The sequence below is a fragment of the Stegodyphus dumicola genome, chromosome 7, assembly GCF_044657685.1.
Source record: "Stegodyphus dumicola isolate Sdum_Otavi_A_Nest chromosome 7, ASM4465768v1".
NCBI classification, from domain to species: Eukaryota; Metazoa; Arthropoda; class Arachnida; order Araneae; family Eresidae; genus Stegodyphus; species Stegodyphus dumicola.
In genome coordinates, this window is record NC_140774.1 from 204,394,388 (window position 1) to 204,408,292 (window position 13,905).

The 13,905-nt window shown below is 32.5% G+C and overlaps 1 protein-coding gene across 2 annotated transcripts in view; it reads right to left on the reverse strand.

Moving 5' to 3' along the window:
• LOC118202890 (gem-associated protein 5-like) overlaps positions 1-13,905 on the reverse strand; it is a 153,800-nt gene that overhangs the window by 128,737 nt on the left and 11,158 nt on the right. For both annotated transcript variants that reach the window (XM_085821265.1, XM_085821266.1), the window contains exons 2-3: positions 12,797-12,978; positions 2,159-2,276 (exon numbers count right to left, since the gene is read on the reverse strand). In XM_085821265.1, coding sequence (XP_085677391.1) covers positions 2,159-2,276; positions 12,797-12,978 — 300 coding nt within the window. The remainder of the gene's footprint in view (positions 1-2,158; positions 2,277-12,796; positions 12,979-13,905) is intronic.

Below are 13,905 nucleotides of genomic sequence, written 5' to 3' on the forward strand. Positions count from 1 at the left end.
TGGCAAGGTCTCAACCTCGCAAACAATTGCAAAAGTTAATTATGTAATCAAGGGCTAAATATTATCAACTAACCCCAATGTCCCGCTGCATGCAGAGATTAGCATGAAAAGCTCATGCTGCATTCCAGCTGTCAGAACTTTGTATCCCATAAAAGGGCACTCTTCAAGTAGAATAAGTGCAGCAGAGTAAGTCCAGAAAGACAGAATAGAAGATGGCTAAGAGAAAAACAACTGCTACCTAGATACCCATATATAATTTTACCCTAATAATTTAGATAATTAACTTGTTGCAATCATTTGCAAGGTTGAGACCTTGCCAACCAAAGATGTGCATTTGAGTGTTAGCCATCAAAGTTTCAGCTCTAATTAACACTTGAATGCCGAGTTTTTGGTTTTATCCGTTTTGTGAACTCTCTGTGAGTTTGTCACTAAACTGATTGTGCAACATTTGGTCTCGCTCATTCGCTCTCCCAACACTGTTGTATGTTCATATTGGAATTCTAATATTCTTCTTTTCTGCTTCTCAGAGTCGAATGCGACCCTATGTTCTATGGTAATAGTTGCTCATCTGGATAAGTATTATCAACCCTCTTAATTTGTAAAAGTAATTTCGAATCACATTGTATATAAAGCAATGGGAATTTGTCTGGAGAAAGAAAATAAAGTTTAAAATTTTACCAATAGATGGTATTGTACTTGTCATAATATACTAATTAAAAGACCTGACATGTGCATCACATATTAGACTTAATAAAAACATCATTTTTAACACATGTAGCTCCTATTTTTCTGCATCCAAGAAGCTTGCCACGATTTTGTAAATGATGGAATGGGTTGAGCTCGAGAAGCTTTTTTTATAAGAATGGTGACTGTGCTTGAACTGCCCTGAAGAAGTTCTGGACATTAATAGGTATAAGAAGCAGCTCTAGTCCAATATTTATCAAGAGTCTGTGGAAGATAATTTGCAAATTCGAAGAGACTGGTTTATTTGACATTAGAACTGGGACAGGAAGGAAAGCAATTGCCTTGAAATTAGTGATGATGTGGATTGCAAGAAAAAATTAGGTATGATGTGGGAACATGCAGTGCAAGGAGAATTGGCTAATCTTTAGATATACCTATCAGCACAGTTACTAAAATTTTACAAAACATCCTAAAATGCTATCTCATTGCTTTACATATCTTTAGGTCAAATTTCATATCATTCTGAAAAGTGGTTCTTTTTGTACAGTCTTTTGAAAGTGGAACTTTAATTATAATCATCCTGTGTATGCTTACTTTCACAGCATTTTAATTACATAAGTCATTAGCAGTCAACTGTTTAATTATAATCATCCAGTGTATGCTTAATTTCATTGCATTTTAATTAGAAAAAAGTCATTAGCAGTTGACTGACTGGAATTCTTATACAAAAGTTCATTTTTTAAATTGTTCATAACATTCCTCGAAATTATTCAACTGATGCCATACTTTAATCTTCATACTCATACGGCATACCTTATGTGAGAAATTTTTAGGAAATTCACTACTTTCATCATTATCATCTTCAAAAAGCTTATCACATGATGTTCTAGGATTTGTTTCAGAAAGCGACAGACAGATAACTTCTGTCACTGAATCTACAACAAAAGGTTTTTCAAAACAGCTGATAATTCATGCTATTTGGAGACACATTTAATTCACCTTCTTTTACTTTATCATTTACTTCTTTTACTCTATCTAAAAGTTGGCATGCTTAAAATTGTTCTGTATTATCTTTTCTGAGACAATAACCATTGTATTTTCGATGTTTTTGTATACAAATGGGTGGGGTTTTGGCAATTCGACAGCAATATCCCAAACATAACAGTAACCCTGATCACATTATGTAACACCCACTGTAACTAATTTTACATAAATTTGAGAATTTCAAAATATATGAAATTTTCTAAACCAAATTATTTTATGAATATAAAATATCAACCATTCTACATAAATCATCACTAATGTGTTTGGTTAAGTTATTAGCTCATATTGTCACATAGCTGAAACTGTTTTAGAATCAATATTATCTTCTGTATTGATGAGTAATATTTAACTTGCAAGCTTTAATGAACATGACATGCAACAGATAGCAATTTAGAGTTTAGAAGATAAATCTATATATACACACACATACAGTATCAGGATGTAACGGCGACCAACAGAGATTAGTTATTTCCATGGAATGCCCTCGTAGCTTGCACACCAAGCTTTCTTTTATGATGTTCAAAATGATTATTGCTCCATTATTTAGGCTGAAAAAGGAATAAAGCGTTAATGAATGTGCAAACACACAAGTTGAAAAGAGATACATTATCACGTAAAAACAGAACATTTATTTGTGATATATAAATTAATTATAAAATAAAAGCATATACCTTATGATAAGTTAGTGTGGCACTTTTCTGTTAATGGGACATCAGCTGTCAAATGTGGTAGCTTGCACACTGAACATTGTGGTACAGTGTTCAATGTGCACGATGCCAAGTCTGTATGCCATTCTCAATTTAGGCAACTCTGATTTTTTTAAGTGAAAATAGCATGGGGAGAACTCAGAAATTTGGCGGTGCTCACATTAAACATTATATATATTATGATAAATTGTTATTACAAGTTAACATTTGTTACTTTAGGATTGTGGCCATATCAGTCAATTGCTAAAATTGGAAGATTAGCTGTCTAGCTTGTAAATGCAATCCTCCGATTTTTAACTTGCAATGGATTTGATTTTCAGATTGCTTTGAATGCAAAGCTGTTCATGTGGCATCATCGATTCAGTAATTATTTTTTCCTTTAAAATGTTTAGCTTATAAACAATAGAAAACTTATATGAACTGAAATCAATATAAACTAATAATCAATTAGAAAAGAAGCAATAATATTTTGTCATATTTATAATTTTTAACTTTCAGCTTGAAGGAATTAGGTACTTCATCATACCATTCATTTTCTGAATTCTTCATTAAGTTTTCCTCTAAAATATTGACCAAATTTAACTTGCTATCAACTGAAAAACAAGCAGAGGTTTCCTTACAAGAGTATGGAATTTATATTAATGTATACTGAGCAAAAGTGTAAAAAGGGCAACTAAATGAAATTACTTATAGGGAAGCTACTGCCAAACAGTTAAACAAAAGACGGAGGGGTCATCAATACTTAGATTTATATTTAGGAGAATTTATGTGGCGGCAGTACATGAAATGAGACAAAATGTTTGATTCTTTTACAGCAATTGCTGAACTGTGACATTCACAAATGTAAATAGATATTATTTCTCCAAAGGTAAATAAATATAACGTTTCCTGTTCAATGTAAATAAATATTACTAATTGTTAAATAAATTTTTTAGTACATTCCCATATTGTAGTTTTCTATTTTTTAAAAGTTGCCAGAGTGTTTTTTAATATTTACCAAAGCAGAGAACTTTTAATACTGAGGTACCAAATTTTTTTATGTGTCATTATAGTTTCCATTATAAAATTAGATTTTGCACCATTTATGTTTGCCGCTCAATTCATGCCATTAATAGAACAGTACCATTTTTGTCTTTAAAAATAGATTCTTTTATGAAAGAATTGCAATTTTATCAAAGAGATATGCTGCAGTTTTTCTACTTCAGATTATACAATGTAACAAAACTGTTTCTTTTGTAACATTTATCTAATGATGATATTTATTTACGTTCAATTAAATTATATTCTTTCTTCAACTGAATTCTATTTCTAAATTTTCTAAACTTCCTTCTACACATCCAATAAAGTTAAGTAGAAAAAACAGGTCTTGCTTAACTTGCATAATTGAGTTAACTAAAACAAAGGCCTGTGTTGGTAACATGTATTGAACATCTGCCAATGTTCATTTTTGGGAGTATGGTGTTAGTTGCTGAACTGAAAAATGCTAGAGATTTACTTCAGTGTGACTAGCACATATTTATTTTAATAATGAAGTACAAGTAAAATATATAATGAATGGTATTTATTCTCAACCTTTAATAGCTTTCAGAAAATTACATATTGGGATATCCAGTAAAAAAGCAATTACAGCTGTGCATCATTTATTATACTGCCAAAGGAAGATTTTTTTAACATCATAATAAACTGCTTTATTAACATTAAATCATACTCATAAGTCATTAAATTCAGGACCAAGGAGCCAACACTAATGGGGCTCAATTCTAGAAGATGCTGCACAAATCAAAACACTGTTTACTTGTCTTAGGCTTAGACATTGCTTTTTTATGACGTAATGCTGGCTAACCTCTTTCTCGAAACAAGTTATACTTATGGTATAGCTTCACACTTGAAGAAAATATTTTAACCGATTTGAAATGTTAGGTTTACAGTATTACAGCATGAGCTTTTTTATTATAAATCCACGTTACTGTATGTTTTGTTAAAATTTAATACGAGTTAGCTCTCAAAAATGCATTATTAAGATTTAAGAAAAGATTGAAAATATTGAATAAATGATTTAAAATGTATAACCATGTAGAGACATTAGGAATTTTTTGGAAGCAGGCAAGATGAAAAATGAGCAACTGCCTTCGCCGAGAATCGAACAATGGACCTCTGGAATACCGGCCCAGTGTGCAGAACCACTACACCACGAAGGTACGCCAAGAAGGTGGGAGAAATACCTTATATACCCCCCTTTTAAAGAGCGACTGGGGATTTTAGGGGACCCAATCGCCAAATCCTGGCTGTGGAGAGTCATCATCCACAACCCTTTTAGTTTGGGTGCCACTGTACAGATATTAAGTTACTTTTAGAAGACGGAGAGATGAAAAATGAGCAACCCCCTTCGCCGGGAATCGAGTCACGGACCTCTGGAATACCGGCCCAGCATGCAGAACCATTACACCAAGAAGGTGGAAGAAATACCTTATAACCATAACAGGTCAAAACAAAGAAAATAATTTTTGATGAATATGTCTAATATCAGTACTTCAACAGTATGGACGAAAACTTGAATTTTTATTTTTCTACCAGCTGGAGCGAAAGAGTAAAAATGCGTGTCTGAGTGGAGAAAATATAATTTAATTTCTACTAATGTATTGATTGTGAATTCTATTTTTAATCATTATTTTTGTTTTAAATTGCACTTTTATTTCTTTTTGATATGTTGATAATGTTTTTCGTATTAGGATAAATATTGATAGTTTGACAATCTTTAAGACAAAAGTCAAGTGACAAAAGCTGCAAACCTGCACTCAATAACTTTTGCACTATTATTTTAATACATATAGTGTTTGTTATTGTAACTGCACTTGATTTTATATTTCCCACTTGAAACAATGGAAATTACTATAAATTTGTGGTTTTTATTTTCATATCTAATTTCTCTTATTGTGAGAAATTATATATTTGCCAGCTATTGATGTATGGGATACTAATATGTGCAAAGACATTATAACACTATTCAGGAATCTAAGAAATAGTGAAATAAAAGCTATGTATGATATTCATTTGCTGTAAAAAAGTAATTCTTCTTTTTTCATTAATACATTCATTTCTTATTATTTTTAATAGATATTAATTAGTACAATTAATGTAAATGCAAGCATATATTGCGATCATCCATTTATTGACATCATTTAGCTCTGCCTTTGCAATTTTGTTTACGCAGCCTATTATAAGCTTTTACCACTAATGGAATAAAGAATAAGCTATTTTTAACTAAAATCATGCACAAGCTCAAGCTAGAAGTTAATAATTTCATTTATAAATTTACATCTAAACTTTATAAAATGAAGAGGATGCACTTATAATTGTCTAAACCATTTATTTAAGCACAGACTAGAAATAACCAGTTAAGACATGACTATAAATATCCAGAATTCTAGTTCTATAAACAATATCCAATCAGACATTTTTTAATAAAAACTCAAAATTTCAGCTGATGATTCAGACGCTTTCAGGAAATTATCAGAAGTCATTTGGTACTAAATACATAACTTTTCAACATTTTGTTTCTTTTCCTATTCAAAACTATGAGTAAAATATCTTATCGTAATAAGAAAATAATTATATCAACTATATACTTTCAGATGAAAAAAATAAAGTATAATAATTGAGATTTCTTATTTTTCTGCAAGTAAAATGGTCATTTAAAAACCTTTAAAATTAACCATTAACCATTATTTTTAAACCTTTTCCAGTTATGTTTGCCTTTTCATAATTGGAAACTGTATGAGATAAAAACTAGAACATTTTTTGAAAAAGGATAGGGGAAAAAGGTGCGTGGATCGACGCATCTGCCGACAAGTTGTGGCGGGCCCGCAAGTCACTTGTACTGCGATTCTGCATTATGTGCAAGATACCCTGGATGTTCCCGTGTCGATCAGAACCATTTCCCATTTGGTTGAACGTTACCTGCACTCATGCGCCCGTTAAAAAGACTGCCATTGACCCCACAGCATAGACAGCAACGTTTAGAATGGTGCTGGACTGGAGCGATGTGGATGACAGAGTGGTGAAACGTCGTGTTCTCAAATGAGTCACGCTTCTGTTTATCCAGCAACAGTCACCACATACGAGTGTGGCGTCGACGTGGAGACAGATCTAATCCTGCAGTAACTGTAGAACGCCCCACCATGCGACAATGTGGCATAATGGTTTGAGGCGCTATTGCCTATGATTCCAAGTCATCTCTAGTTCGTATTCAGGGCCCTATGACGGCCCAAGACACTTGGATAATGTACTGCAACTGATGACAATCCCAGGGGCTGAATTATGGAATTTTTCAGCAGGATAACGCCCGACCAGACAGTGCTCGTATCTGCCAACATGCTCTGCAAGGTATACAGATGCTTCCCTGTCTATCCTACTCTCCTCACCTGTCACCAATCGAACATGTGTGGGATGTGATTGGACGCCGTTTGTAGACTCTGTCCCTGCCTCGTTCAGAAGACGAACTGTGGCAAATGGTTGAAAGAGAATAGAGAGCCATCCCTCAGGACACTATCTGCACTCTTACTGACTCTATTCCTAGACGTGTTTCTTCGTGCATCGCTCTCTGCAATGGTTCTACATCCTACTGAGCCGACGCCGTTCTCGCTATGTATTCTATTATTTGAAATAAAGATCACTTATTGCTGATGCTGTCTCTGTCCTTTTTTTAAATTTCATCACTTTCTAAGCACTCCTTCTTGGTGTTGCATTTTCAATGTCGAACAGTGTATGTGCCCCCAGAATAAACTGTAGAATGCCCCACCATGCGACAATGTGGCATATGGTTTCAGGCGCTATTGCCTACGATTCCAAGTCATCTCTAGTTCGTATTCAGGGCCCTATGACGGCCCAAGACACTTGGATAATGTACTGCAACTGATGACAATCCCAGGGGCTGAATTATGGAATTTTTCGGCAGGATAACGCCCGATCACACAGTGCTCGTATCTGCCAACATGCTCTGCAAGGTATACAGATGCTTCCCTGTCTATCATACTCTCCTCACCTGTCACCAATCGAACATGTGTGGAATGTGATTGGACGCCGTTTGTAGACTCTGCCCCTGCCTCGTTCAGAAGACGAACTGTGGCAAATGGTTGAAAGAGAATAGAGAGCTATCCCTCAGGACACTATCTGCACTCTTATTGACTCTATGCCTAAACGTGTTTCTTCGTGCATCGCTGTCTGCGATGGTTCTACATCCTACTGAACCGACGCCGTTCTCACTATGTATTCTATTATTTAAAAGGACAGAGACAGCAAGCAGCAATAAGTAAAGATCACTTATTGCTGCTTGCTGTCTCTGTCTTTTTTCCAAATTTCATCACTTTATGAGCACTCCTTCTTGGTGTTGAATTTTTAATGTCGAACAGTGTTATGTGCCCCCAAAAGAAATTCAGCAACAATCGCGAAACTCATCAGGAATGTAGTCTGTTAAGAGATATGCAAAATGATTTAAATTTTGACTCCAATGAGATAAGGGTAAGAGCGCTATGTGTATACGAGATGTGCAGTTGGAAAAGTTTAAAAACATGATTGCTCGTGCCGTAGTTCCATTCAAATGAATCTTTTGACTTGGATAGATGGTATTGCGACTAGAGGTGCCTCTGAGACGTAACCGGCGGCAGAACAAACAGTTGTTGAACTTTGAGAAGAAAGACATAGTAGGCATTAGAGAAGCAGGTTGGTTAAACAGGTGTATCAGCCACCATTTTTGTCGAAGCGATATGACAGTTGCTTGGTGTTGGCGACAATGGATCACAGAAAGGATAGTCTACCATTACAGAGGGTCAGGGTGTCTCAGGAACACATCTAAGTGGCCATTTCTGCACCAACAACATTACCAACATCGAATCAGTGCCATTTACCATCTTCCAGGCTTCTGGGGAGGCATCAACGGAAACCATCAGGAGAAGACAAGTCGATGCTGGTATATTCTGCTGATGTCCATTAAGACGCCTACACTGATCTTACATCATAGGCAATGTCAACTGGAGGCATATGATCGTCAGCGAGGAATCCCGATTCAGTTTCAGTGCTGATGACCAACACACGTCCTGGCCTTTGAAGCCCTGGCTTTTGAAGGCATCCAGGACAGAGACCGATCCAGCATTTGTTGTCAAGTAGTATATGGCAATTACATACAGTGTGACAGTGTGGGGAACGATTTGTTGCGATACATGACTATTGGCAAAGCGATAATCGTATATCACAACATTATTGGCGATTATTGGCAATACACAAAAGCATACTTCGCCTTGCTTAAATAAATGACGGGACTAATATAAAAATAAAACTAATCTTTATTTCATAACCTTAAATAAAATAAACTAGGCTGTTATAGCCTTCACGTTACAAACAATAAAAGAGAAAAGAAAACCAGCGAATTCCCTCGCGTTCATGATATCCACGTATATATATATATATATATTGTTGCGTTATTTTTCTTCTTTTTTTCACAGGTTCATATGGATTTGGAGTGAATAACAACAACACTTGAGGAAATATTGAAACACACTTTATTTAGCCAATACTAATCAGGACAGCTCCAAAGTCAAATTTTGCAGTCATTGAAGATCTACTATACACTCGCTGGAACAATCAGCGACACAGCCTTCAGGTTATCAGGCTATAACGGTGGAGACAGCTTCACTGCAAAGCACCAGAGTACAGCTTGGTCGTCCTCGGAACTCCACGTACTCTCGAGACTCTCCACGCTACAATTCGCGATGCACTCAACAGAGCACAGCTCCGAACTCTTCGGTTCAGTCGTTCCCGGAGCTCAACACACTCTTATATTATCTCGGAGCTCAAAAACTTCTTATATTCTACATTAACTTTTTAAGTAGTGATAGCTTCTTAATAAATTAATATGTTATTAATATTTTTCACTCATTAAAAGTTGTGAAACATATTTTTGAAAATTTTTCATTCAAAGATGAATGATAAAAACATCGCAAAAATGATTCTACACCTTTCCATTACTTAAATCATAATTTCAATTTTTAATATTAAAATTTATTTCTATAATTTTTGAAAATTTTAGTGAAATCTGAAAATAGAAATATTTTTAAGGATTAAAGGTTTTTAATGTGCAATATTAGAAAGGCAGTCTTAAACATATAAATTAAAAAATTGCTTTTGAAAATTTACAATTACTTAACAGTTATAGATTATAGGCAACGTTATAAAATTAAAAAATAAACAATTTCAGATTTTATAGCACAGGCATAAAATCACGTGAGGATACTAATCTTCTGTTATACAAAAAAGGTTCCTTTAATAATACGAAATGTGAATTGGAATTTAAAGAAACGTACAGCAACATTTACAAAAATGCTCAAATAAATGGATCTGTGATTCTTTTCCCCTTAACTGAGCCAAATAAATACACTGTAAACCTTCAATGAACATTATTTTCTAACTTAAATTCAGCAACAGTCTCTTTAAATTCCTCATTTTTATTTGGCTATATTCTATTCCTGTCCTAAAATTACTACTATATGAATCTAAAACGTGTCATCTCAAAATTAATCCACAGTACAGCCCCCTTGGATTTAATAATTTCCATTGGTATTTTCCCAGCTACCAAATATAGATTTAAAATAATTTTTGAAAGTTTTAGTGAAATCTGAAAATAGAAATATTTTTAAAGATTAAAGGTTTTTAATGTGCAATATTAGAAAGGCAGTCTTAAACATATAAATTAAAAAATTGCTTTTGAAAATTTACAATTACTTAACAGTTATAGATTATAGGCAACGTTATAAAATTAAAAAATAAACAATTTCAGATTTTATAGCACAGGCATAAAATCACGTGAGGATACTAATCTTCTGTTATACTAAAAAGGTTCCTTTAATAATACGAAATGTGAATTGGAATTTAAAGAAACGTACAGCAACATTTACAAAAATGCTCAAATAAATGGATCTGTGATTCTTTTCCCCTTAACTGAGCCAAATAAATACACTGTAAACCTTCAATGAACATTATTTTCTAACTTAAATTCAGCAACAGTCTCTTTAAATTCCTCATTTTTATTTGGCTATATTCTATTCCTGTCCTAAAATTACTACTATATGAATCTAAAACGTGTCATCTCAAAATTAATCCACAGTACAGCCCCCTTGGATTTAATAATTTCCATTGGTATTTTCCCAGCTACCAAATATAGATTTAAAATAATTTTTGAAAGTTTTAGTGAAATCTGAAAATAGAAATATTTTTAAAGATTAAAGGTTTTTAATGTGCAATATTAGAAAGGCAGTCTTAAACATATAAATTAAAAAATTGCTTTTGAAAATTTACAATTACTTAACAGTTATAGATTATAGGCAACGTTATAAAATTAAAAAATAAACAATTTCAGATTTTATAGCACAGGCATAAAATCACGTGAGGATACTAATCTTCTGTTATACTAAAAAGGTTCCTTTAATAATACGAAATGTGAATTGGAATTTAAAGAAACGTACAGCAACATTTACAAAAATGCTCAAATAAATGGATCTGTGATTCTTTTCCCCTTAACTGAGCCAAATAAATACACTGTAAACCTTCAATGAACATTATTTTCTAACTTAAATTCAGCAACAGTCTCTTTAAATTCCTCATTTTTATTTGGCTATATTCTATTCCTGTCCTAAAATTACTACTATATGAATCTAAAACGTGTCATCTCAAAATTAATCCACAGTACAGCCCCCTTGGATTTAATAATTTCCATTGGTATTTTCCCAGCTACCAAATATAGATTTAAAATAATTTTTGAAAGTTTTAGTGAAATCTGAAAATAGAAATATTTTTAAAGATTAAAGGTTTTTAATGTGCAATATTAGAAAGGCAGTCTTAAACATATAAATTAAAAAATTGCTTTTGAAAATTTACAATTACTTAACGGTTATAGATTATAGGCAACGTTATAAAATTAAAAAATAAACAATTTCAGATTTTATAGCACAGGCATAAAATCACGTGAGGATACTAATCTTCTGTTATACTAAAAAGGTTCCGTTAATAATACGAAATGTGAATTGGAATTTAAAGAAACGTACAGCAACATTTACAAAAATGCTCAAATAAATGGATCTGTGATTCTTTTCCCCTTAACTGAGCCAAATAAATACACTGTAAACCTTCAATGAACAATATTTTCTAACTTAAATTCAGCAACAGTCTCTTTAAATTCCTCATTTTTATTTGGATATATTCTATTCCTGTCCTAAAATTACTACTATATGAATCTAAAACGTGTCATCTCAAAATTAATCCACAGTACAGCCCCCTTGGATTTAATAATTTCATTGGTGTTTTCCCAGCTACCAAATATAGATTTAAAATATGAAAAAACAAATTTGCACAATATGAAAAAACAAATTTGCACAATTTTTAAAGTGATTTCGGTCTACAAATTGAGTAGTCAGAGGGTTAATAAGAAATAAATAACTAATTAAAAACAATAGATCACATACTACACAATTAACAAAGCATTTTATGTAAAACAGCATTTTGCAAAAAGGCTTCATGTGATGTATTTCGCAAACACAATTTTCTTTAAAAAATCCAAAAGGATTCAAATTTTAATAATTGCTCAAAAGGGCTCTTTTAATTAATACAGTTTATCAGTAGATATTTTTATTTAAACCAGTCCGAATTAGAAGTAAAAAAAAAAAAAAAAATGTTCTCAAGAACCGTGATTGGTTTTAAATATTTTAGTTTGTTAATTTATAACAGAAAGATTGATTATGAAAAAAAAATTTTTAATTGCAAAAGATTTGAATAAAAAGTTTTACAAAAATTATCTGAAAAGTGAAACAACATATAACATAATTCCTTAATTAATTACTTAATGCTTTTAATTAGATATACCATAAATTAAATATATTTTTATTTAACTGAATCAGATTCAAAAATTTTTAAAATACTATCATCAAGAACTGCATTTATTGATTTTAAATAGCTTAATTTATTCATCAGTAATAGACAGATTCAATTTTTAAGCTAAGTATCTTACATTTTGCCAATTGGCAATAGAGTAAATTCGAAACTAAGAGCCCTTTTGGACTAAAAATTCCACAGAAACTTTAATAAAATACCAGGTATTCATTGACAAAAGCAAATTCAAAATATCCTCATTTTGATATACAATCATATTTGAACTGATATCGTCACTTATAAACTCTTAGCATATCTAATTTCATTCTTATATAATTTTTAATAATTTATTATGCTAATTTCATACACACTGCAAATAACTATTAATTATCCTAAAGATAATGATAGAATGTCAGATATAAATATTCAATAAATAAATGTATAAATACCCAACAGCAAGAAGATCTGGAGAATTTGCATTTGATACAATAGTTGAAATTGCCAAATCAGATCCAGTTTTGACTTTTGTTAAAGAGCCTGTCAGGATATTCCACTTAGCTACACGTGAGAATTCTCCTGGGAAAAGAACTATATTAGGGCTGTTCCACACCCACTCCAGAACAGAAGATACCTAGAAATATTTCAAAACGTTTTAACATTCTACAGACTGATGTTTAATTTTTTCTCAACTGCATGAGAAAAAAGTTGTAGCATCAACTATCAAACTTGTAAAATGAGAGTAAAGGCGTCAAAGATTTTTTTTTTTTTAGCAAAAAAAAAAAAAAAAAAAAAAAAAAGGCTCTTGGCTTCATAATAAAACATAGTAAACCTGATACTTATGTATTATGCCATCGACCGTGAACGTTGGTTATGTTCGGACCATCAAAGATGGCGGAGATATAGCCAGCATTGCACCAACTGTTCCTGAATTCAGAGATGCACTTTTATCTCCAACTCTTACAATAAAACATTCACCAGTCTCTCTGCACAATCTATTAACCCTTTGACGCACAGTGGTCATACAATGAAACCACCAATTTTTGAATTTTTTTCACCTCTTCCTTCCGAAATTTTTGAGTGAAAATTGATTGATTACTGATCTTTTATCCTCTAAATAACACAAAATGACTGCAAAATCATACATTTTTTAAGTCTTAGTACTTCAAATCGGATGCCTTTTAAAATTAGTTTTCAATGAGACAAAATAACTTCCTTTTATTGATATAAAAAACTTTAAATTTCAAAAGTTATTCATCACACATCATAATTTCTATCATAAACAATAAAAAATAGCAATAATTAAACTGCATATATAAAAAAAACTCTCTCTATATATATATATGGCATTTGCTTTGTGGTTTCAGCGCCTGACCACTGCCCCACTAGAGCATTGTGTCACAACGCTCTAGACTCTAGAGGCTCGGTGGTCGCGCCTTAAAACCACTGCTCTTCGCAATGGCGTTTGCTTGCTTCTCAAATAGGAATGCTTATTTTTACCCAGATATAGATAAGGGGTTTTGAAACCACAGAGTTATTTATTACTAAACAATACTTGCAC